We start from the raw sequence: 26376 nt of genomic DNA, 5'->3' as shown, positions 1-26376 counted from the left end.
CACCAGCTCAGAGAACCCCACCCCAAACACACATTGTTTTCAATCCCACAGCCCTTTCCAAGGGAGTGTTGAGCTGAAGGTACCGGGGATCGGAAGGGTTGCGCCCCGCTCACCTGGGAGCACAGAAACAACCCTGGCATGGAAGCGGCTGCCACCAGATGGGATGAGCAGCGGCAGGCTGTGGTTGCAGCTAGCAAAAATTACTCGTAACAACATCACAGCACATATCTGAGACAGACAAGCTCCCTCCGTTACTCAAAGGCATTGCTCCGTATTTTAATATTGCAGGATTGCGCCCCCCCCATGTGCCCCCTTTCCTTCCAAAGTGCAAGCTCCGCTTCCCACGCACGGATTTTCTTTGCTTTGGGACTAGCATGGACCAACCCCAGGAAAATCTCGTTTGCCAAACTTCTGAAACCAGTTTGACTTGCAAATACCCAAACGCTCCAGACAGCTTTACCGACACTTTGGTTTAACTGCGAGTAACAGGTACCTCCTACAGGCACCGCAATACTTTACAAAAACACAGAGCTACACAGGGAATTCTACCAACAAGCAAAACTTCCAAACCCTGGGGTGGTTTTCTGGCCACTGGGAACCCTCTGACCCATTCTACCATCACAGGCACTGCTACAGAACGGTGCTGACAAAACTCTTCACCCACGGGAAGCGATTTAAGGAGAATTAGCGGATTTTTTGATTTTTTCATGGGTTTCTTGTTACTGCTGCCACTTGAAAAATACCTTACAATTCTGTAATTCCTCATGAAATAAAGTCGGTGCTTCCCTGCTGGTCTGGTTTAGGGAAAGGCACTCGGTTACGGTATGATGGTGCCAGGCGTCAGCGCTGTCTCCTGGTCCATTTGTCGTTTCCTCTTGTACTAAATCCTGTTTTTCAGGGGCTACGGATCATCCTTCTGCTCTGCCCAGCAGGACCCTTGCCCACCACCACCGCAGTCTCCAAGTGCTGAAGTGTTTCAAGTGCACTAGGTGCCTGCCCCGGACTGGCAGGCACTGGAAAAGAGGATAACTGGACTATTTTCAAGCTAAATGTAAAATTTCTCAGATAACCAAATTTGCACACAGTCAGATTAAAACAGGAACACTGACCAGCAGTTTTAGTACTTGAAAATTTTATTTTCTCAAATGAGCACCAACACATATTGTAAATATGACAAACAATACGCCTCCCTCTAATACTGAAGAACTATATACAATGTACAAATACATGAAAAGGTGAAAACCAATTATTTGAAAACAAACAATTGCATTTATTACTGAAGCAAATGACCTGAAAGAATATGCCAAAAAAAAAAAATTAAAATAAGATCAAAGAAATAAAAGTATACACAATTTGTAAACACAAGAGCATCAATAGACAGGCTGGTATTGGAAATATCGTCCTTTAGTTTTGTCAGTGGGGAAAGCATTCCCGTTTCCTTATGAGAAACAAAACAAAGGATACATACAGTTTGTAACTATGAGAACAGCTTATTTGTGGTTGTACCTTACACAATGCCATTCTGCTTGCGTTTGAATATGTTGATTTTGTATTTTTTTTTTTCTGAATTCAAGATGATTTTGTTTCCCCTCTTCTGCTTATTCTTTTTAAACAGGATTCTGCAAAATCTACGCCTAACCTAATTGTTTCTAAGCATTTAATTTCTGAGGCCTCTCACGCGGTGAGAAGCGCTGCTTCCCACTGAGCTGAGCTCTGGTTCTCGCCGATCTGTTTACCCAACCAGGTGTCTGGGTGTCATCTCTTCAGCCTAGAACTGGTTCACGCGGAAACATGATGCTCCTCCCGAAACAAGGAAGTGCAGTGAAATGCATGATTAACACACTCTCACATACCAGTTAGAAGAACGCATACAGAGAAAATTCTCACTTGATCATCACAAGAACAACAGATTTCATTCGTAGGGTTTGGGTTTTTTTCTGTATATTTTTTTAAATCGTGTGCACCAAAAAAAAAAAAAGAGTATTAAAGAGCGTGCAACAGTTATTCAGCACTGAAAACAGCTCCTTGCTCAGCAAAACACAGTCCAGTGGTTTGTGCTGTTGGTCCACTTTGGGATAAACAAGAGACCCCATGAATTAAGAACGAAGAAGGGGGAGAAGGGGGGAGGTTGAAGACAGAAAAGAAAAACAAAAAAATGAACTTTACTGCCAAAGAGGTAAACTTTTACTCTAATTTGTTAAGTAGCAGCCTGGTTTAAAAAAAGAAAAAACAACAAACAAACCCAAACAAACAAACAAACAAAAAAAAACCCAACTCAAAAAGAAAACCAGGATCCATGTCCAAAGACTTTATGGTTTAGTTTAAAAACAATGACTAGTTAAAAATCTTCATCCTCCATCCCTGCTGCCCCCAAGCAACTGGCAACAGCATTTCAGAGGTTGCAGCTTATATTCAATCCTGTTTTCTAAGTCTCAGTATCTACTTCACTCCAGCCAATACTGGTGCAAGAGAATATTTCAGGCCCAGATCCTACAAACCAGATCTCAGGCAAGTTGTGCCCAGATGGAGCCTACAGCTTTGCCAGGACTCGCTGTGGGAACACAAGCTGACATGGGGCTCAGGCTGCCGGATGGGACCTCCAGCACTGAGTGAAGGTGCTTCAGCACGTAACTCCAGGCACCGGGGTGCTCCCCGAGCGCCTGCAGCTACCTCCCATCTCACACTTCAGTACCTGCCTGCACCGCGGGCTGCTCTCCGTAACCTGGCCACCGCCTGCGCCGGAGACCAGTTCTGCCAGATGGGAGCGGGAGTGACTCCCCTCTCCTGCCAAGTCCAGAGGAAAAATGGATTGACTTAAGAGGAAAACGTATATGATGATTTTTGTTTCCCTTTACACATATTTTCCAACAAATACAGAAGGAAACAGCATCATTTATAAACAACAAAAAAGTGCTCTCAGGGAGGGGCTCTGAGAAAACAGCACCAAATATATTATTTTTTTAAAAAAAATTAAATATTATTTACAAAAGCATATTTCACAAGATAATGTTGTTTTTTTCTGCTTTGTATATATTATCATCTGAATATTTATTACAGGGATCAGGATTTCAAACCAGATAATCCACCAGAGCAAAACAATTTAAAACTTTCTCAAGTCTGAGCTTTGGGGTAGTCGGGGGTGATGTAAACTCAAGGATGCATGCAGCTTGCCAGAGACGAGCCTGCCGCATCAAAACGAAAAAAAAAAAGCGAAACTCGCTGCTGTCCCTATCATCTCGAGGATGTCACCCACAGAAAGCAGCGCCACGGGCACTCAGTGCTCTGCGTTCAGGCACTGCCTGCCCATGGGCCGCATCTCCAGCTCAGAAACCACGGTCCCACCTTGCTCCCCCCAGCTGGTAACAAACTGGCTACAGTCAACTCACAGGACCAGAGGGATGCAGACAGCGAGGTTCTTTGGTTGTGCTCTCAATGTATCGCTCTACGAGGCATTGGTTTCGCCTGCGCTGACTGCGGTAGCCGCTAGATACAGCTCTGATCATCCTGTCTGGTCACCAGCTCCCAATACTGTCATGCGTCTCAATACAGCAAGTCACAGATGAGTTAGAAGCGGACTAAAAAAAAAAAAAAAGTCCTTCATATTTAATGGACACGTAGCAGAGAACAAATGCCAATGAGCTTCACAAGCCCATTTTTCCTTATCTCCCTGCACAGTGTATTAAAGTCACTCCGCAGAGAATTCTCTGGTTGTCGGGGACGTTCACAGGCACACATGGGGTTTTTTTGTATCAGGGCTTGAGGCCAGATTCTCAGCAAGTGTGAATCTGTGGGTGATGATGGGACAAAACCGATTAAAACCAGATTAAGATCTTGCCGTATTCAAGCTTAGACTGGTTGCCATTAAAAGCATAACCCCTGCGAAGAGTTAAAACCAGCCCGATCTGACGGATCATCATCCTTTCTTGTCCCAAATATACGGATAAACACATTTACATCTGGTAGCTCTCTGCAGTGACTGTTCTTATTTCTCAGAGCTGTCTTCTAGACAGGCCTACCTTTTATATTGCTTTTTAATAGGCAATCACTCTAAATACCAACATAAACCCATGAGCCCTTGTGTGCTCTTTTTTTTTTTTTTGATTTGGGGTTAAACACATGAGCCCTGTGTGCTCTTTTTTTTTTTTTTTATTTGGGGTTTTGATTTTTTTTTTATTTGGGGTTATCTCTTACTTCTCCCAACTCCAACCAGACCCCTTTAAAGGCCACGTATCTGGGGAGACCAAAGAGCTCTTCAAAGAATGCAAATTACTTCCCATTAGTCAAAACCCAATAATTTGGGTCACCAACCAAAGGACAGGAAAATGGGACCAGGTCAGTGCCAAAGTCAACAAGACAGTGGGCACCGCAGAATTTTGGATTTCTACTAGATTTTTATCATCAAAGGGAATATGGATGATGGAAGCAGAGACCATCAGAAACGCAAGCTGAAGCAACTGTTACACAGCCACAGCAGCAAGGGTGAAGGCAGAAGCCACCTCCTGACTGGGCAGCCACAAACGGAGCCAACTCCATCCACTGCAGGAGCCAGGCCAGCCTCCAACTCACTTCTCTCCCCAAGGCTGCCAAGTGGTTCAAGAGAAAAAACAGCCTTTGCTTAGATGGGCCATCAGGTTTGGGTTTCTGCAGGACTCAACACATGAAGTTCCACCCTGGTCCATAAGCAGCCTCTCTGCCCACATCCCCTTCATTTAACAGCAAATTCCTTTCTCACCACCGGCCCTCCATCCTGATCCCCACAGCCGAGGCTCTCCTGGGGGTGGGGGCGAGCGACAACAGATTACAGCTCCAAAGCTTCGGTTTCATAAGGAGTTACAAACCCCTGCACAATACTCTTTCCTTCTGGATTAAGAAAGATTTCCCCCAATGGATTAACCTACTTGAAAGAATTCCACAAACAAAAAGAAAATTCACTCAGAGAGATAAAACTAATTCAGTTAAATAGTCTTGAGTTATGCACCAGATACTGGCTGGACTGTTGCAGAGCAAACTTCACATTGTCACTTACGTCTAATGCAGCTCCCCTCTCACACACGATGCCCCTTCCCCACCGACCACTTCAGGAAGGTCCGCAGTAATTACAATGAAAAAATTAAAATGGGAAGGACTTGTCCCTTGCAGTTATGATGCCCACATCTACCCCCCACGCCCCGCTTTAAACACCCAAGGCATAGACAATTTCAGGGGTAGCGGGAAGATGTCTCATTTCTTTTTCCTTTCCCATTCCCCCTGTGCCTGCAACAGGCTTCTGGGAGTGAGAAAAGGGGGGGGGGGGAAGTTTTTGGGGAGGATACCTCATGGCTTGAAATATCCACCTGTGCAACACTGCTACAACCACCAGGCTCCTCTGCTCCCTCCTCTCCCCACTCTCACACAATTCCTCTGCCAGGCTCCACGAGCGGAGCTGACGGCTGGCGCCTGGGATTTAAGAAAAAGATTCTGTAACAGTATTTTGCTACTCGCACTTGTGAAGGATTGGTAAAAGACCCCCAGGGATGCTCGGTGGAGGCCTGGAAATCAAGGGGTACCATGTGGTACTACGTTTGTCCCCATCCTCCTCCATGCTATCTCCTCTTCCTTGCCTAGCACGTGCCTTTTTTACCCCCCTGTCATATCTTCTAAGCTGCAGCTCAGCCCCTTTGTGCCTTAAGTGGTTTTCTCCTCCTCTCTGAAGGGCTCAAGAGTCAGGATTTGGTTTCTCCAGCTGTGAGGATGCTCCCCACAGTTGTGCTCTGTTGGGATGTTCGACCTACCTACCCTGAAAGATGAGAAAAAGGAGAGGCAGGGAATCTCTCCAGCCTTCAGGTCCTCCACCCCCCCCCCCCCCCCAAACAACGAGTTCATAAATGGCAAACAAAACACAGATTTGCGATTAGCTTGCGGGGGGAACTGGTTACGACTTGTGCTCAGCCGGCTTAGACTGAAGCTCCATCGACGGAGCAGGTTCTATGATTCGGAGAGAACGCAGCCGTGAGGTATTTTTCTGTCCATTTAGACAAGTAGATAGTTTCAAGCCTTGGTTAACCAGGACTTAAAGGAGAAGTACAGTTTCAACTTCTGATGACTTCCCTTTGGGCCCCGCTCCCCACCCCCTTATTACCTTCTCCTGCCCAAAACTCAGGTCTTCCTCCCGCACCGAGACCTTCTGATAAAATGCCACCACAAAGCCAACGGCAGTTTGTACTTAAACATTCGTCAACATGGAATGGCTGTCGGGCATTCGGTGCATTCTCTTAGCCAACGCCAGAACAGAGAGAGAAGCAGCCAGGGTCAACTCACAAACAGATACAAAGCAAAGAGACAGAGAGACAGAAATTTAGAGGCCAGTCACCAATAAAGATGGAGAAGGGTGTGAAGACGCTCCCAAATTGCAGAGCCTCTAAATGCATGGAACCAAGCGTTCAGTCACTCTCTCACTCTTGGATATAATGTTCGGTTGGATGGCATTCTCTTACACGCTGGTAGGGCTGGGCTCTTTCCATTCAATCCCAGCCATTATCCTTGATCATGTGAGCTAGTTCAATGATGTATTTGCCTTCTTTATACTTCTGGCTGCTTTCAAAGGCGTGTTCCTAAAAAAAGGAGAAAGAATGAGATCAAGACAATATATCAAGACGATATTTGAAGGTAAATTCACAGTAACAGATCAGATCCAAGAGTGCTGGTACAAGTTTTAGCCTTGGCTACAGAGTAACACAGTCAAACTGTAGGTCCTCCTGTTGGCTTTCAGGAAAATTAAGTTAGAAGAATCTTAAATCCTACTTCTAGCTGTCTTTACAGGGGTGGAAAAAGAGCAATCGACACCACGCAAATGTGCAGCTTTCTGCAGGCCAACGGCAACTGCTCCTTGAACTATCATTTAGGAATCATCGGTGATGAAATCCACCTCTCTCTAGGGTGGTCTGTGGATTTATTGAAGTTTATTAAGAATGCAGAGGTCCTCTGATGAAACATGCTGTAAAAACGCTACTGTTGGGAATGAGATGCAATATGGTAAGTTCCGTGTAGAAATGGAGCTTCAAGCACCAAGGGATGAGAAGGACCCACTCTACACAGACATGTGCTTGGAGCTACAGAAACCCACAGCGCTTCAGCACTGCAAACTGAAGAAGTAAGGAAATCTATGGGATCCCTATGCAGGAGGGACTCCTGGTATTGAGGTTGCATCCTCAAAAGCAGTTTCAGCTCTGCTCAGGTATTCTGTCTGCACGCATACAATGCATCTGAAAGAACATCGCTCTCTTGCTAGAGAGGCTCAGGCTTAGTGCTATATTTAGGAAATTTTGTATTTTGTTTTACAATAAACACAATTTATGTAATTAGTGTCCTTCTCCATTTGTGAGATCCGTGCTGTGCTTCTGCATGGGTTCCTACTGCATCAATTTTTGATGCTTTACTTTTTATAGCCTTTCAACTGATTTATTAAAGCATATTTCTGTCCAGAGGCCATGGATACAGTATATGTTTTCTTCAGACACTGGTCAAACTGTTTTGACAAACAAGTATGCTGCGTGCCTCCTGAAGCAGAAATTAGGATGTAACATAAGCCTTTATTTGAAGGTAATTGAATTTATGAAAAGCAAGAGACAGTAAACAGAAAAAGCTCATGTTCAATAGCATTTCCAGTGGGAAGGACACAGGATTAACAATATATGGATCACTATTGTTCTGATATCGTCTCAGAAAAAAAGACAGTATGAACAACACGACTGACTGAAGTTACCTTCATTTATGTTAAGTATCACTAAGGGACCCACCAACACCAGGCCCACATTGTATATTCTTCGTGAAGAAAGACATTAGCCATAACGAGCTCCTGCTCTGAAGGGATGCAGCAAACACAAAGCAGGTGGTGGGAAAACGGAAACACAGGAAGGAAAACAGACGTGGCTACAGACCAGAACCCACATTCCTGGTTCCCAAGTTAATGCTCTTTCCACGAGACCACATTACACACACACCTTCAGAAAGCGCTGCAGCAAAGATGCTCACAGAGGAAACAAATGATACTGATACTCACATATTTCCAACCCAGTGTGGTTTTGCAGTTTTCACAGTAAATATCTGCAACCGCATGTAATCCTGTTAATAACACCCGCTCCTCTGCAGGGCCACAGCCCACATTAACTCTGGGGAAAAAGGAGAGATGCTCCCTATTAGCGTGTCTTTCCACATCAAGACGCTACAATGAAGCTGACAGCAGTTTTACTGCAGTATTTGAAAACATAAGCAGGAGGTTTGGGATACCGAGTACCACAGCTGTGCCCAAAGCAAAGATCTCTTGTAGTCACAGAACAGAATGAAAAGGTAAAATAGGATTTTTATTCAACTAAAAATCCTATAAAGCTTTGAGCAGAAGATTAATAACATTCTAGGAAATTGCACTAATTATGCATTTGAGAAAGATTTTCATTTTCAAATTGATAAAATGGTACTTTTACTTTCCCAAATGGAAAACTGAAAAATGTCACTGGAATCAGCAGTTCTTCTGAAAGACATCCCAGCAACGATCTCACCAAAACTACTTTCAGTTATTGGGAAAATTATACTTCATTTCTCTGCTAGCTCTAAAAAGTAAGTTCATACTTAGCTATCATTTATTCTCTACGTTTACGAAACTCTGAGAAGAGAATGACTCATCCGTTAGCTCTTATTTCTCAATCTGATGAGAAAAACCTCCACCTTTTCCTAGCCGCTTATCTGAAACCTCAACATACAATCCAGTATGAATCAGTGCTATTTCCTGACTACTGCTATTTCTCCAACCATTTTCAGCAAGCTCCCAAGTCTTAGGCAGAGGTTTTCTAAAGGAAGACTATCCTTTTGTTTTCTTAAGCTTATCATAAGGGATGCAGAGGTGAGACGTACAAAGTTATACTCACACTGAATTGAAGAGGTATGCTCGTCCTTGGCTTCCTTGAAAGGACTGAAAGGCAAGAAAACAAAATTCAGTTGGCTGCTTGATAGAAATAAGGCTAAGGCAGGACCTGCCCGCAACGACTGCATTAATGGTAGTTATAGCAACTGTTAGTCAGGGCCTGAGAAACGCACATCACACATCGATACAGCCTCTGAGATGGAAGGGCACGCAGCGAAATGTCAGGAGATGAGCACTGATGAACGGAGGCCTTGTCCTGCAGATGGGAAGGGAGGAGCTGCCTCCACTTCTAACGCCTGCCCATTCCACAAGGTGTACTGGCAACCCACAAAGAACTTCACCTGGTGTTACCAGGATTTCCAGTGCTGTACAAGCCCGATGTGCTTTTCAAGAGTTAATCTGTTTTCTCTCTTCTATCCCACCAAGGCCTATTTTTACACTTTCACTTCTGTTTTTGAATTTCACACTACTGCCTCAACCTTACCTAACGTAGCCTTGCTGCCAAATACTGATTTGCATCTCTTTTCTGAAAACAAGGTGCTGATGGAGGCTTCCCATGGCACTGCCAGTTCTGGAACACTGCTGTTGCACTTGACGGCACATGAACTCCCCTTAGGAAGACTGCACAGATGGATGCTGGACTAAACTGAGAGACTGGGACCGATTTGTGCAAGGTGCTGTGCACACAAATACAACCTCTACTCTAGCAATTTTACCTAAGACCTTAACCTCGCTGAGGGTCTGCGAGCCTTCATATTTCCGCTGATGCCAGGGAGATCTTCATGACTGGATCTAAACATATGACAAAAAAAACCTGGGTAGAGATGAACATGGACAAGAAAGAACCTCATCGTAGCAAAACCATACCAGATAATCACCAGTCACAGCACATCCTCTCTGCCCCACTCTTCCTTGGGATCTTAAAGCATCACCACGAAAAGGCAGCACTCTGAAGACAGCAGGGCAATGCCAGTCTGGTAGGACACTCCAGGCAGCCAGGACACGTCTGAGAGCCAGCAGCCTCCATTTGTGTCAGTTCTGTAACATTATCCCATCACAGTGCCTCGCTTACAAGAGCTGGCTCACACATAGCAAGTGCTACCTGCATTTTTAATGTACTTTGACAAGCACACACTGAATTAAACATTTGGTGCTTATGAGCAAGAGCACAGTTGCTCTCTGTACACAAGCTACCTTATGGGATACCTCAGGGAATGTATGCACCAAGGGCCAAGGAGCTGGGAAAGTCAAATAGCAGCTTTTCTGGACCATTTAATCCTTTATTTTGCACCTTACCAGGAACCTTGGAATATGTAATGGTTTTCTCTAAAACCCCAACTTCTACAGATGAGTGATGATTTCAGACTAAATATCCTTAGAAGCAGGGGGAAAGAGAGTTTTGATAGAAAAGAAAAACATTCAAGGTTTTACCTCCCCATCCCATTAACACTGGTCATCTATTTAGTTAAGAGCCATCTAACCCTAGGGCAGCACAAATGTGCTTTTCCCACATCACATAAAGCAATCTCTGGCAGACTCCTGCCCTTTTCAGGTTGTCCCCTTCCATCATTCCAGCCCTAGGGATCACAGAATGGTTTGGGTTGGAAGGGACCTTAGAGATCCCCTAGTTCCAGCCCCCCTGCATGGACAGGGACACCTGCCACTAGAGCAGCTCGCTCCAAGCTCCATCCAACCTGGCCTTGCAGGATGCAGGATGTGCCCCACACCTGCCCAGCTGCTGCCTCATGGAGAAGCAAAGTCAAAGCCATGCCTGAGAACCTGCAAGCTTGCAGATGGATCTGGACACCATTTCTTACATCCACATACATCTGCATTAATCAACTGCCTCCGGCCTCCTCCGCACTGGGAAGGCTGCTGCATGTCTCCAGCTCATGGCCCTAATTCCCAGAGCTAGGGTATCAACCCACTAGCTCCGGCGACTATTTCTTGGATGCTGCCTGGGGTAAGAGCAAGCAGCTCTGGAACAGCCTGTAAGACGTTCTCTCCATCACGAGTCCTGTTCATGTGAAAGGCAGAGACAGAAAATTCACTCACCAGCAGGAGAGAACAAAACACATTAAAGGTGTGATTTGAAACTGCCCTGACAAAAGAACAAGTACAGCCTGTCACGGTGTATAGCCTGGTGCCCTTCTTGGTGTCAAAGTATCTTCCAGAATTAGCAAAGGCTCACTTGAAGATCCCAGTTGCAAGAACATATGCAAAAGGCTCCCTACCACAGAGCAGAGGCACCTCTGTGGGCAAACAGAACGCCCCAGGGCATGCAAGCAGGGAGCCACAGCCAGCCAGGAAAGCTGCCTGTGAGGTCTGCATGGCAGCAAGAGTCACCGCCTGGCAAAAAAAATTTAACTCGGTCCTGGAGGAGTGACTATTCTTCAGAGGAATCTGAAGCCTGATATTACTTGCCACCCAGGACACAGAAGAGCCACTCTGGATTCAGAGAGGACGCCCAAGGCATTTGGCTATCTTTTTCACTCAGACAAAAGCAGTGCCCTGAGGAATTTGGAAGGAATTAAATAGGACACATGGCTCAAGCATGTTTGTGTAATTGCATTTATTAGAGAAGCTTCTTCTAATCCTTCTGCAGCACTCAAGTTCTTTATTACTGTTATTGTCAGCCGGCTGATACTCCACATGCCAACTAGGTCTAGCCTGACTGCTACGAAACACACAGACTGCGTTGTTTCAGCATCCCGTGTGGTAAAGTAGGAACCAACACAAAGCTGATGCCCCCCAGTCCAGGCCAGACCCTGGCAATGCTCTGCCTTGCCACAGCAAACAGCAGGGGCATCGGCTGTCCACGCTGCAAAGGAAGGATGCCAGCCTGGAAGGATGGACTGTGGAGGGGTACAGAGATGAAACAGGAGGTCTCACAGCAACATGCGTGCCATCAAAGCAAAATGAAAGCAGATGAGGCTTGCTAACCATCCAGTCCTTCCCACTAAATACTTTTCCATAAACACCAAAGTGACTAAGTTTGCCAATAACAACAACCATGGGAGCAATGTTTTTATTGGTACAGAAATAGGATTTTCCATTACTGCTGTACAAAGGCCTGTCTTTAATAAACAAAACCAAACCCATCAGCTTTGTGTTCTGGGCTCACTGGACACCATTCCAGCCCACTCCCAGGGACAGTAGCATCCTTTCAGAGGTGCCTTTCCTTCCAGCTCAAGCCAGTGCTTTAGGGTATCTAAGGGCAGTAATTGTAAAAACCATCAGATTAACTAACTCCTGCCCAAGCAGAACTTTTCAACGTACCACTGCTCAGCTTTCAGTGCTGCCGCCTGTCTTAAACATTCACCCTCCAGCTAGCTAAGGATTCAGCAAGTCATATAAAAAGAAGTGAGAGAAGTCTGGCAACCACCTCAGGTTCACCTGGGCATCTGCCCTCTTTAAGACTAAGCCAAACCTATCTTTACAAAGGTAGCACAGGCAGGTTTTATCTGGGTGTTGGAACCTCAGCATTTTCTGGAGATGTTCCTTCTCTTCTGGCACTCCAGAAAAGCTGGCACATGCTGTAATGGGCACTATGAAATCAGAAGAAACAGGTATATTTATACACAAGCAGATGTTCTTTTCTGTTTGGTTGTTTTTTTTTTAAGAAACACACAAAGAGATTTCCACAACACGCTTGTTTTCACTGAACAGTGACAGTCAGCAGTAAAACCTATGTTCTCTGCTGTGCATTTTCCCTGTGTAGACATTTTTGACACACATTCAAAGGTGTATCTCACACGCAAACTTCTAAATCCAGACTTCTTATTCTCTAAAACAACAGCTCCTGGCATCACTTCCCAGCTAAAAGCAATGGAAAGGATTTTTTTGTTGTTGTTTCCCACTGAAAGCCCAAGCACATATTTTTCTCTGCACTGCTAACGCTCAGTGTCTGGCTGGAAACACATCTGGATGTGCCAGCAACAAAACTCTCCCTCCCCATCCTGCCTGAGCACACAATACAAATGTATTAATTAAACACAATACAAGCTTTTGAGATGTGCAGTGCACAACAGCTTATTCCTCCTGACTCCTCACGTTCAAAAAGCTTCCCTGCTCCTGGGTGCTCTGCTCAGCATGGAGGCAGCTCAGAGCTGCAGGGCTCGAGGAGTGCTGATTTGAGTAGCCAGGTGGGAAACCACAAGCCTGGAGTCAGCTCTTTGGCTGCAGATCCTTGCCTGCTGAGCTGTCTCTTGTTACGGCAGAAGCTCCATGTTAAGATGCCTTTGGCAGCTGCTCTTGGTTTAAGAAGTTCCTATCACCCAATTTACAGACACTCATTGTGGCCCCTTCAGCTGTGCTGATTCCAAATTAGGTCTGTGAAATCATTATTTTTAAGGACAAATACTTCGGGGGGGGGTGGGGGTGTTTGAGGGAAATAGCTTTCTCTCCTCGTACCATATCATGGATCCAGTTTAAAGCGCAATCACCCAGACGACTAAATAATCACAGTATGGGGGCAGACACAAGTTGTTCAGAGTAGGAAGGTCTCAAAACGAAATTTGCTGGCAAAGAACCACAGTGCAGAACTGCAGCTCTAGTGAGAGACAGGCTGCGGGATAGGGAGCTTGGGTTTCACAGACGCTGTTAAACCAGATCTGCCGCAGAAGGAAGCGTTACCACGCAGCCAGCATCGAAGTGCCAGCTCCTTTGCGGCAGACATGTTCTGCTCACTAGAGACAAACTCAGCCTGCAAGACTCGAAGTTGAATCCTTATATATTCAACACCCATGACCTTGGGAGCTGTCATTTTGGTTTAGTCCACTTGTTATATTCTGGCCTCGATCCAAAGCGCTGAATCTACCACTCTGAGCAAGCCGCAGAGCCGCCCTCCATGGAGCGACAGCACGCAGCCGGCCAACACGCGTGCAGGGGAGGGCTATGCCCCTCCATCACTCCAGCCCGTCTCACCTTCCACCTGCCTTCCCACCACCACCAGACCTTTGCACTTGCACATTCCCGTTACTGGCGACTGCTGGAGACACGGAAGGAAATTTTTACATTCCATCAGTACAGCTAGGGAAAAGCACGAATCCTGAATGTGCTCCAAACACGCCTACACACCATACCCCTTTTCCCTAGTACCTACAGCTTCTCATTCACTGCACAGCCCACTCAGCAGTTCCACACGCTGAACAGATGACAGGATTAATACCCCAAGTCTTTGTGACGACATCCGACGATAGGCTAAACACAAAAAGAGCTGGCTGGAATCATCTGGAAAAATAGGAAGCAGTTGCCAGGACTAAATGGCTACACACTGATGCTTGTTCTTTGCAGACTGCAGCGGAGAAAACCCCCACTTACCTATATCCAGCTGGCAGCCTTTTAACAAGCCAATAAAACAAAAATGAAAAGGCATCCAGTCCCAAAGAGGTACAAGAGGAAAAAGGAACAGAATGTGCCCCTCCATGCCGTGCTCTTGAAAGCTATAAAATATTCTCACTGCGAGGATGCAAACAGGAGCAGGGGGACCAAAGCCACTGCCGAGATCAAGGGCAGCCGGCACGTCTGAGGCAGTGCAAAACGGTAGCACCAGGAGAAGCAAAATGACCACAGCCATCTGGACTCTTCAAAAAAGGGACGTGTTTTCTGTGCCTGTGATATCCCCAGTGGGGCAGAGCAATTCAGTGAGTAAGAGAAACAGTATTATGAACTCCCAGGTTTAAGAGGTACTGAAGTCTGCGTGAGAAGAAGTCACCCCGTGATCTGTTCAGAGATGACTCTGTTATCACTTATTTCACACCTACATGTACAACTTTTGGTTTTAAGTTACTACTGTCATTTGCACAACACTGACTTTTAAGATTTATCTATCCTTGCTGCTGATTTAACCCTTAAACATTTAAGGATGAGATTTTCTCATAAAATACAATTTGAGTAGGGAGAGGAGACCCTGAAGTGTAACCAAAGCACGATGTCAATCCAACTGGAGGGCAGACGAGTTTGCATATAAACATACGCTCCAAAACACAGGCTCGCTTCACATTAATCCCATTTCCCTCTAGCACTTAATCCCAATTCCTGTCAGCTGCTACCCCACCTAACAACCAACGTCACACCGAAAGCTCTGCCGTAATGGCACCTTTCGAGCCCTATTCATTATGGCAATAACGATTTGATTAAAAAAGGGCAATGTGTTCCAAGGAACCGCTGTGCCTGCTAAAAGCACGAGGTGTACGCTGACCCTGTGAGGAGGTTACCTGTGAGTCACTGCGCACTGGGAAGAAAGTTGGGAAAATGTAACTATGAAAATACCTGCTGCAGGTGCTAGGGTCTGCCCTAGGCAGCACGAGCCATTTCAACCATCTACTTGCATCATACTCAAGTATTTCCCAAAGGAGCACGTGTTCAGCTACTTGGTTCCTGTATCTGCACAGCCTACAGAGACCTCCTCAGGGTTCGTTAATTCCACCTTGTTCTTCCTCACAGAAGGGACAGCCAATGATCAGATTAAACTGAGATTCAATTTTGCTCCGATTATGCGAGATACAGACCCACGTCAAGGGAACTGGTTACATTATTCCACCTCGTGCACAGATGCGACCTTACCCTGTTCCAACTGCATTCCTGAGTTTTAATTGAGTTTTAACATGGGTTCTTAATGCTATTTAAAGCCCAAAGTCGATATGGAATTAGTGGACCAAACTCATCTCTGAAGTAATTCAATTAATTCAGCACGGCCTTACTCCCCAGCAGTTTACTTTGGTGTGTGAATACACAGTGAATAACTACCAGTCTGCCGTGCTCCATCCTAGGCACAGCTATGTCTGAGCAGTTTTACACCCTGTTTATGTCTCAGGTTATGTAGTCGGTGAGAAGGAAGGTGCGCAGACCAGAAAGACGAAAGATGTTACTACTTTTTTATTATTATTCTGATGGAAGGTGTTATTACAATTTTTTATTCTGTCCCCTGGCAGCAGCAGGCGTTCATTCAACTCCCTCGCTCCCTCCACACCCGACACAAGCCAGGACGAGCCATGTTTCTGCTACGAGCCTTTTGTCCTAACAGGAACCAACTCAGCACTTTCACCGCACAGGATAGGTGGGGACAGGCTGCAGCCAGACAGTGCAAAAGGTCCAAATACACACCTGCAAAAATACCAGCAGGCTATCCCGTTGGCATCACCTCCACCTCCGTGGAATGAATCTTCTGCTGCTTGGAACAGGCTGTATGGTCACACTGTCGGAGAAAAGGTCAATGTAATGGAACAAGTTATCAGTGACTGAAGAACCTCATGCTTCTGCTACATCCTACTTTAGCAGGGAAAGCATCGATTCCTGCTTCGTGTGTGAGAGGAGAACCTTTACCCCTTGGAACCGTTTCACGTTGCAGAAGCAATGCTGTGTGAGCTGGGTCCAAGTCCTCTATCCTGTGCCACAACCAGAAGAGACTGAAGGACAGACTTTCCAAACAGGCTGAAAGAATTTAGCTGTCACCTCCAGCTAAAGCCATCTTCAGAGCTACTTCAACCTCCAACAGCCCTTTAGTGTTCACAAAGCTTTCACATCACAGACTCTGCTGTGCTCTGAATGAAATCCACATGTTCCACTGCTACATGTCAGTCTCCCCACTCCCCATCCTTAAAATACTCAGCTTGGTCCAAAATCCAGGCAAATTTAAGTAATAGTTGATTTTTAATATTTGTTTTAAATAAGGACTTTTTTGTTCATTTAGTTTTGTTTTTTAAAGTGAGATTCTCTCATCTTTTCATGTTTCTAGGACCTGAAACTAAGAAAAATCAGCACTGTTCACAAGACTTCCAACAATGCTAAGAAAAAAGTATCATGCACCACGAGAGGTCATTCAGCCCACGCTCTGCAGCATTATCCCGCTAACACCAATGCTGCTCGGGAAGATGGAAAACAAACCAGCCCGTACAGATGCCCGATCCCATCAAAAGCAAGCCATGAACGCTGCTCCATCCTGTTCATTGGAGCGGTTCTCCACCACGTGTCAGCACAACGCGAAGGTGACACCAGTGCTCGGATGGGGCTGTGTTGCTCCCAGGCAGACAGGCTGTACAAACTGATTTAAATGGGTCAGGATCCAGGAGCAAATTCCCAGTTATTAATTCATGTGTCACTATGACTGTCCATTATCACCAGAGGGGAGAACAAGAGATTTCTTTCAAAGGGAAATTTTGTATTGCAATTGCAGAAGTGAGATCTCCTTGGAAGCTTTGCAGTTAATGAAGATCAGTATTTAGGGAAATACAAATTGCCTGAAATGGAGGGGTTTGTTTCTCCTCAAGTGCCTATATTTCTAACACAATTTTAGGCTCCACACTGCTAAGCTAAAGCCTGAGCAAAGTTCTATAAAGCATGTCAATATTCAGAAAGTAGTTGCAAGCTGCTCTGTCCCCTTCTCCCTCCAACACGCCTGGCAGGCTGCCCTCCGGACTTTGACTCAGTTCAAGTGCAACACTGTTAAGTCTCATCATGTTATCATGAGCCCCGCGCTACTCAGCCTCCTCATTAAGCCCTGGGCTCCTGGACTCTGCTCTTATTTATTTTTAAATGTGTTTCTAGCCCACAGACTTCAAAGTGAAGTTTCAAAATATGAACGCTACAGGCGCAAACAACTGAAGGCAAATAAAAAATACACTAAATTTATTACTTCTATAAAACTTCATAATATTTTGGGGCTTCTCTTGTAATGTTGATGGTCTCCGGCTGCTGCTGCTGTTGTGCTTCAAGACTTGACTTTAAGATGAAAAAGGATGGAAATACTCTGGGAAACAAAGCCAATGCAGCGTTTACTTTTAAAAGTAATTACTATGAGTTATTTAGGGGGCACACAAAACCAAAGCAGCTTCAGGAGGCAGATCCCTCTCTTCTCTGCAGCCCAAACAGGGAGGATAGATGCATGTGACTGAGCCCTGCAGCCCACGAGAGCAGGGAGCACAGGTACTGCACCAGGGAGCAAACGCTCCTTTCCTCTCCTGTTCAGCCACCGTCCACCAAAGGAAAAATCCATTCCAGCATTAACACAGCACTGGGCAGACCAGAGGAAGAAGGGCCACACAGCTTCTGCGAGCATGGATGGCTGCCACGTGGCCCCACTTCAGATGATGAATTCACAATCTAACGGAGGTCTGGCAGATTGGAAGGGAATTTAGCATCAAGTTCTTTGACCAGGTGCAGTCATCTTCTCGTGGAGTTTATGCTTCTCCTCCATTTCTCCTGCTGCTCTTGGCTGCCAGGGATCAAAGTGCTGTGTAATACACATGTATAGCACAGGTAAAACTCTCTTCTGTCTCATGGGAAACTGAGCCCTTTTGGGGGACAGCTAGAGCCAGGCTTTTCTAATTATCTCCATCATCTTCTGGAAGCACACATGTATTGACACCAGACTGCTTAGCCAGGCAAAAAGAAGAGCAAATGCATTGCCCAAGAAGCATTTTTAACCCCACAGGAAGAGGGAGTGTGGATAAAGGGTAGGCATGTCTTAGAGAGCTGCTTCACTTCCCACACAGAGCACTCCAAATGATAAGCTAAAACATCCCATGGAAGCAATACTGGATTAACAAGAGGAAGCCACAAATGCATGTACACAGAAAGACCACAAATTAATTTCTGCTGGACAGTAACTAGAAGACCACTTGCATCAGAAGACCAACATCTACCCAACATCAAACCAAAGAAAACTACCAAGGTCTGCCTGCTGGCAAAAGCGATGTTTATTCACGTGAAGTGCGCTGAGCTCCTTCCAGGAGCACTGCTGTGAGGGCAGCCATCTCCCACATCCCATGCCTGAAAGGAGATGGTAAACTCCACCTTTGCTGTCTGATCTCGGTGACACGGGACAGAAGAAGGAAATGAAAATCCACGTCTTCCAGGTTTTCATGCTGGGCCCCGGGATATACTGCTGGTTAATCCTGATCCTGCCACTTCCAAGGCCTCATTCCCAACAGACACCAGCATTCCCAGATCTGCAGGAAGTTCAAGGGAGTTGAGATGACTTTGGCACCTCTGGCACATAAGTCATTGGTGACACCCACTCAATGCAAGCCTTTACGTTTTGATATGTAGAAGGGCAATATGGACAGAAGTATTTTATTTGCTGTGGAAAAACTACAGAAAATTACAACAAAGCCCAGTGGCACCTTCCTGGATACACAGGGAAGGAAAATGCATTTTATTCTGGTGAATCTGCAATCGCTACAGCAGCAGCTGTGTGGTTTTTCTCCCATTTTTGAGTGCTGCTGTCTTCCTGGAGGTTGATGCCAGCTTAAAGCATCTAACAATCAAGTCATTTTAAAAAGAAGTGGCAGGGGGAAGGGTAAAGCTCTTACTTTCCACATTTATTATTGCTACTGCATGGGTTTTAGAGATAAACACAAGACAGAACTGGGACGGAAGATGGAAACTGCTAATGCAACAAGTTATTCAATTAGCCGCACAATAGTGACTGTCCATCTATCAGTGGAACACTGCATTCCATTAACACAGCCGGTAAGCTCACAATAGCACTAATGCTGACAATGAGAGCAGACTTGCTTTTCAGCAAAAGCAGATCTGTCCAGGGCAGCAGCTCTTCCCTGTTCCTGGACCAGATCCACTGCAGTGAGATGAAACCACCGTATGTACACCTTACTGCTGAGAAGGTTCATCAAAAGTTACCCTTCGTTGCTTAATCTGTTGCCTGAATTCTGGATGTTCATCTCTACTATAAAACAAGCATGGTGGTACTGAAATTTATTTTATTACTGTGGATGTGCCCTCTATGGAAACTGAACAAAAATGTGTGCACCAGAGGACAAGTCCCCCGACACTGAGGTGTCCCAGCCACACCACCGTGCAGGATGGGCCTCACGCAGATTCAAAGCAGACCACATACACGTGTACACACAGATTCAAAGCGGACCACATACATGTGTGCCCACGCCTGCATTTCTCCCCAGCCTCCCCTCTCAGAGCTGGGCTGGAACAGAGGTGCTTATACTTGAAATACTCTATAAGCAGCTAAGCTTAATCTGATCTTAATTCACTCCTTCCATGGCAATCACTGCTGAAAGGAGAGAGATGACTGGAAATCTTCGAATTCCAGGTTTCAGGTAAAGACAGTCTCAGTTTCTACCTTTGTTATTGCTACTTATTCTAACAGTTGTGATTTCCATGCAAACACATCACGTATTTTAAGGGAGGAGAGTCTGGGTACAGTTTGTGTGCTTGAGCTTCACTCCTCCCATTTCAGTTCTGCTGGATGAGAAAAACTGTCAGGCCAAACACCTCTGATAGATGGACGCCGAGGCCCCTCTCCAAGAGGGGCCAGACTCCTAGAGATCTGCTTCGTGCTGGCAGACGTTAACAGCTCCCCTAAAGCAGATGTGACGCCCTCTGATAGCATTTCCTGCTACTATAAAATGAGACTGCAATAGCAATTATCTCAGGACACTCCTGAGAAGCCAGGGTCTTCTCCCCGAGAGGCAAGAGGTGAAAAATCCACACCTCCCTCCGCACAGCCCCCACCCTCATACGCACATTTGTCTAAATTACCAGATTAACCTAGAGGTCTCAGAGTTGTGAAACTCATATCTGTGCTTTCCCTGGGCTCATTCTCACAACGGTAAGTCAGATTACAAGTACACACCTGCATGGGAAGCTCCTAGGGCAGCTCACCCCACCAGCAAGCCTTCGAGAGCCTGCTGGCATTTCCCCCCTCTTCCAGCCGCAAGGACCAACAACTGAAATACCCCGCGAACCCAGGAAGGCTCAGACCTGATCAACTCCATGCTCCAGTTGTTCAGGATTTGCAGCAGTTGCAGCAAAAACCCTGATGATTCACTGTCCTGCGGCCCTGGCAGTTCCCTGGATAATAAATGGGAACAATATTTTATTTATGCCCAGGTCATCAATTCTAAGGCAGAGGAAGCAGCAGATGAAAGGAGAGTTATTTCCATAAAGTAAGTGATGGATTAGAAAAATCCATTTTTACCCTGTCCCCCCTCCTTGACAGGGAATTCTAAACCCTTTTGAGTTATTACCTTTTTCCTCCTTTTTTGGAACAGAATGAAATATTTTAAAATCACACAGCAATTAACTGCTGTATAAACACAATTACACAAGGAGGTACAAATTACCCTGGGCTTACTCTATTAAACAACCACATCCTGACTAAGTAAGAGGCCTGATCCTGACTGTCTTCAGATCCCGTTACAGACAGTAGGAACCGAGGGAGCACAGCAGCTTGTAGCATAAGCTCCAGAGGAAGCAATTACACAGGACAGACGTAATTTAGGTAGCTGTACTATGGAATAGATACTACAAATACATACCATGCACCTTAGATTTCATATCCTGAGTTTTTCCTGCAAAGGGCATTTTTGTTTGTTTATTCCCTCTCAAATAAAGGCTGCTCAGAGCTGCTGACAGGTACTCAAATAACAGCCTTCGGGTCCCGCTCTCCTCCTCCTCCCTGCTGGAACAGAGGCCAGCAGCAGCAAGGCCAGCAAACACCAAGCTGTCTAGTAAAGGTCCTGAGGGTGAGCCTGACCGCAAGAGTTCATCTCTGCCTGATCAGTGCTCAATCTCTCAAAGTGCTGAAGGAAAGGGCTCCCGTTTCACAGCTCTGACGACACGACACGTTGTTCTACTGAGAACTGAAGTTCTCTCAATCCGCATTTAATTTTTAACCACATGGAAGCCAAAAGCTACAAGATCCCTTACCTCAAGTTCACAACAGTGAAATGGGAAGCTAAAAAACTGTAATGACTTCTCACAGAACTGCTTTGCTCTTCATCACTTACAGCTTGAACTCTAGCAAAACTTGCAATTAAGAGCAAGCTCCGAGTAATAGCTGGAAGTGGCAATTCATTAGGGAACAAGAGCTGAAAAGCAAGATCCAAAAGCTACTGGACAGCTTCTAGAAACGTGCATAAAATTGGTAAACCTGGTGCATAAAGAGCTAACAGCAAATAAATGAACAGAAGCTTACTGTAGAGTGCTGAGCCAGTAAGACTAACACAATTATGAAATGCACACGCTGTAAAGATGTTACTGCTGAGTCTGGACAATGAGCCCACCTCCCTTTCCATTCCTGAAAAGATGTTGAAACACTAAAGACGTAGAAGAGAACCACAAAAATCACACAGAACTGGAAAAAACAACATCATACCATGACAAAGTTGAATCTGTTTAGCCTATCGAAAATTGATCAAGAGTGACCTTGGTTACTGTATACCACAACCTTTTGTAGTGAGAGAGAGTAGGTACTATAGATCTGTTTCATTAGCAAAAGAAATAATGGCCAATGACAGGAAGCACAAGCAAGACAAATCTAAATTCAAAGTCTCCGATTTTTAATAGTAAGGATGATTAACCACTGGAAAAAATGACCGACGGGGTGCAGTGAATTTTCCCTCTTGAAGTCTTCAAATGAAGAGTAAATGCTTTTTCTGAAAGACATGCTGTTACCGTGATGAAATCTGCTGGCCCATGCTCTAGAGGAGGTCAGATGTGATAACTCCTCCTGGCCTTACGAGTTCATTACCATGAAGCTGGGAACTCAAATTCATGTTTGGAAGAAACAAGATCTACTTTTAGAGCAAGAAGAAACCCCACACAATGAAAAATAAGAACTTTACCCATGAAAAAGAGAATACTTGCCTCACCCCACACAGGTTTTTTTTCCTATGATGGAACTGCAGGATTTTCACTTGACTAGTCTTGGACACTTACTAAATGCCTCTTTGTTTTTCCATTAAATTTTTGAAACAACCACATCATAATTCTAGGATTATTGTTTTAGCTAGTGTGCATGTTTTCCCCACCCAGCAAATAACTTCATGTCTTCATGGCGAACTGACGTACAAGTATCAGCTAGTTCATGAGAACTAAAGCACGAAGAACATTACACACTGCCTTGCCCCCACATACTAAGAAAAAAGAAAAAACCCAAACAAACCAAAAAGCCCAACAGTTGCTCCTTACTTCACCTACACATGGTGCATCAAATGCTTCCAAGCAGCTGAATTCATCCATAACATATTGAAAGCCAGAACCAAAGTTTCAAATTCCTTTAAGATCCAACCAGCTGCAAGAAGGAGCGAAGTCTGCTGCTTTCAGCGTGCTGTAAAGCTCACCGAGAGGCTGTTGGACCAGCAAGCTCAGGCTCCAGCAGTCTGCTAGCCAGGGAAGCAGCTAAGGCCACGACGACTGGGAGCAAGGTTTGCTTATATACCTTGCAACTCCTGCCTCAGAAGATAGAAGAGAGCTTCTAAGTGTTCCCTAGCTAACAATCCAACCTCAACTGAGAAAGTCAGGCAACACAATTTCTCTACTTTTTCTAAATTCTCTGTGCTGGAGGAGCTGCAGCCTTTTGTGTTGAAGGATTTCACATTCATGCTCAGTAAGGGTCCCATGCAGACATCAAAGGAAAACATTAAAACTTCCTCGGCAAGCCTTAGGCTAACTTCAGAGGATACATCACTGCATAATGTTTAGCAGTTTGATCACAGTAATTCATGAAAAAAAGAAACTGCAGGACGCCCACAAGACATTCTCTACATATTTCCATAATCAGGGACATTTCTGCTGAATTACTGTTCACATAGCAAAAAAAAAGTCAGCAACCAAGACACTAACATAGCTGTGCTTGGCCTGCATCTTTCTGCTCCTGTTCCTGTCCCTTTTTACTGGACACCAAGTACATATGATTTCAAACAGAAAAGGCTGACAAAGAATTTGCATAGCACAGAGTAGGTAGAAACCAGCACTGTATGTGCCACTTTGAAAAGGAGAGAAGATGCTGTTTACACTGTTGAATGGCTGTTCCCCCAGGCCCCACTGAAAAATGGTGTGAAAGGCACATTTCTCAAGAAAAGCTCCTCTATCTCCTTCCTGGGGAGGTCTAGCCACCACTGATTATCGGATATGTATTTCTCCTAAACACTCTAAAAAGCATGGGATGTCATGCCTGGGAAGGATAAATGTAACAAGGATCTTTCACTTAATTTTTGGCAATTGGAAGGCATTGAAAGATGCTTTTCAACTACAGTCTCCTGGCATGGTATTTTTGTTTTTACAGTAAAGCCAAAGAGAATTAGGACACACTGTACTAATCTGTAAGAGCAGAGAGTACCTGCTCCAAAGCTTTATCTTCCAAGCAGACTGGACAAAACAGCATCATTTCAATTGTACAGGTGAGGAAAGGAGGAACAAGGACATTAAGTGACTCATTCAAGGTCACACAGGAATCTGTTGCAGGCCAAGGCTGAGTTCCCAAAGTCTCAGTCCTTTTAGGCACTGGAAAAAGCAATGAAACAAGAGTATGTATTAAATTTGGCACAGTTTTTTAAATGATGCATTGCTACAAGGGAACAAGAACCTCCAATCATGCTAACCCAGACACCAAAGGAACATATGAAGGAAAACTAGTTACTCACTCCACCCAATCTATCTGATCACCTTATATTTCCTAAGTTAATAAGACCTTTCTTGGCCAGACGATCCAACCCACAATTTAGATCTTATTACAAATCAGACATACTAAACCACTTTCTCCCTCCGGCTGCAGAAGATGAAAGGCCAAGCAAGCAAGGCAACATTTGGGTAACTGGCTTCATGTAACAGCGCTGGATTTTCTTAAAAGCCTCGGCATCGATTATTTTCTTTAAATAGCAATGGCTTATTGAGAAACCTTCTATCCATTTTAATGCACACGGTTTTCTCCTTCAGTAGAAAAGAAAGCAAAAACTGCCCTGCCAAGCCATATTTGTCAAAGAGTTTCAGATACCCAGTCCTGGCAAAACACTTTGAAGTCAGAGTAAGTTAACACTGGTGCTGAAGCGCTAAGAGGGGAAACCTGGAGATGAAGAGGAAATAAAGTATGGCCTGACACAGAACAATACTGGGATTCAGCTCCAGCCTGAGCCAATTTCAGCCAACAGCACAGGCCAGTGGTGCAACTTGTATGTATCCAAAGGAGCTCAAAGCTCATGGCATGCAAAGCAGCACAGCTCTCATGTGGTCTCTGCACAACTCGGGGCAAAAGGAATAAAAGGAATTAATTTCATCGAGCCAAATCACCAACACCCTACTGTTACATAAAAGCCTGTTTTCTGGGGAATGTTTCCAAAGATGGTGTCATTTGGGCTGTTTTGATTAAAGTGACATAGGTTCAAGATGAGATACACTGCAGACTGAGAAACACTCCGATTTGACAAAATCTCCCACTCCCTCTTCAATCCTCATGGCACTTGTTTCTTCCTTCCATTTGCCACATTTTCATATGGAAAACAAGTATGACAATTGCACTGCCTGGTTCTCAGATGCTAATATAAGGCTGTGATGAAAGAACTGCAGAAGGCCTTGGGGAGATGTTTAAAACAACTCAGATAAAAAGATGACTATTTAAGTTTGCCTGGGAAAGTTTCTACACATATTGGAAAACCCTTGAGGCAGGGACTGCCCTTCTGTTCTCAGTTTATAGCCAGTTGTACAAACTATGATTGCACAATTACTTTTATAAAGTTTTCAATTATACAAAGAACACATCTTACTAAGGTTTAAAACTGAGAAATAAAACCTAAAACCCCAAACCCGTTGCATTCAAGTTGCATGACCCGCTACTGCTCCATCAGCAATCCAGTCCCAACACTTTTTTACAAATTTACACCACAGTCTACACTGAACTTTTAGAACAAGCAGACACAAGCACCACAGTGCACCATAGTTAATACTTCCATGATTCAATACACATAGCCTCATTGGGCTTTCATACCTTCCCTCTTGTGTCCGTATTTTAACAGTCAGCATTCTTGGGCAGTTTCTGCATGTCTCAACGGCTTAGAAACTCAAATTCCACACCGTCTGCAGCACTGGCATTCCCCTGCTGGAAGCTACTTACCTGCAAAGCTGGCTGCATTGCACAGTGAACCAGAAGAAGCATGAACGTGGAACAAGGAGGGGAAGGAAGCATCAAAGGTGCATTGGGCATGCATAGCCTTGTGCCTTCCTTGGCTAGGGACCAGCTATGTCAAAACAAAACCAAACAAAAGCAGAGCACAAACTCTAACCTACCATAAAAACTGTAAGTAAACCACGTCTCCTTCTTTATCCAGTAAAGCATCTTCTGCATCCCAACACAAAATCCAGCTGACAACTCTCCCAATGAAAAGGCAGGGGAGTGACTACCCCATTTTACAGATAGCTCAGCTGAGCATAGGAGCCTCAAGCCACATAGCCCATCCAAGAGTATTTCACATTCAGACCTGGGCACAGGCTGCTGTTGACATTTACATTTCAAAACTTCTGTCAAGGAAATGTACAACCTTCTCCTCTTGAAAAGCTTGAGGCTTTGTGGTCCTCAAGGACAGCTCTGCTAAGAACCACTGCATCTGTACCAGACCAAGAGGAGCCCCCACGAGGCCCAGGATGACTTGGAGGCGATAGCCTAATAAGAAGCCTGATTATTCAGAAACTGCAAAACACAAAATTGTAGCAGTCTGCAATCGCCATTA

General features: G+C 45.0%; 1 protein-coding gene across 10 annotated transcripts in view; it reads right to left on the bottom strand.

Moving 5' to 3' along the window:
• Positions 1-1115: 1115 nt before the first annotated feature.
• Positions 1116-26376, bottom strand: part of YPEL2 (yippee like 2) — a 41661-nt gene continuing 16400 nt past the window's right edge. For 6 of the 10 annotated variants that reach the window (XM_055719278.1, XM_055719256.1, XM_055719269.1 and 3 more), the window contains 3 exons: positions 8901-8944; positions 8039-8147; positions 1116-6590 (listed from right to left, as the gene is read on the bottom strand). In XM_055719278.1, the coding sequence (XP_055575253.1) occupies positions 6501-6590; positions 8039-8147; positions 8901-8944 (243 nt within the window). In that variant the 3' untranslated portion in view covers positions 1116-6500. The remainder of the gene's footprint in view (positions 6591-8038; positions 8148-8900; positions 8945-26376) is intronic. The other 4 variants (XR_008733662.1, XR_008733660.1, XR_008733665.1 and 1 more) reach the window with 4 other exon arrangements.

This window comes from Falco cherrug, chromosome 1, assembly GCF_023634085.1.
Source record: "Falco cherrug isolate bFalChe1 chromosome 1, bFalChe1.pri, whole genome shotgun sequence".
NCBI lineage: Eukaryota > Metazoa > Chordata > Aves > Falconiformes > Falconidae > Falco > Falco cherrug.
This window is presented reverse-complemented; position numbering and strand designations above follow the sequence as displayed.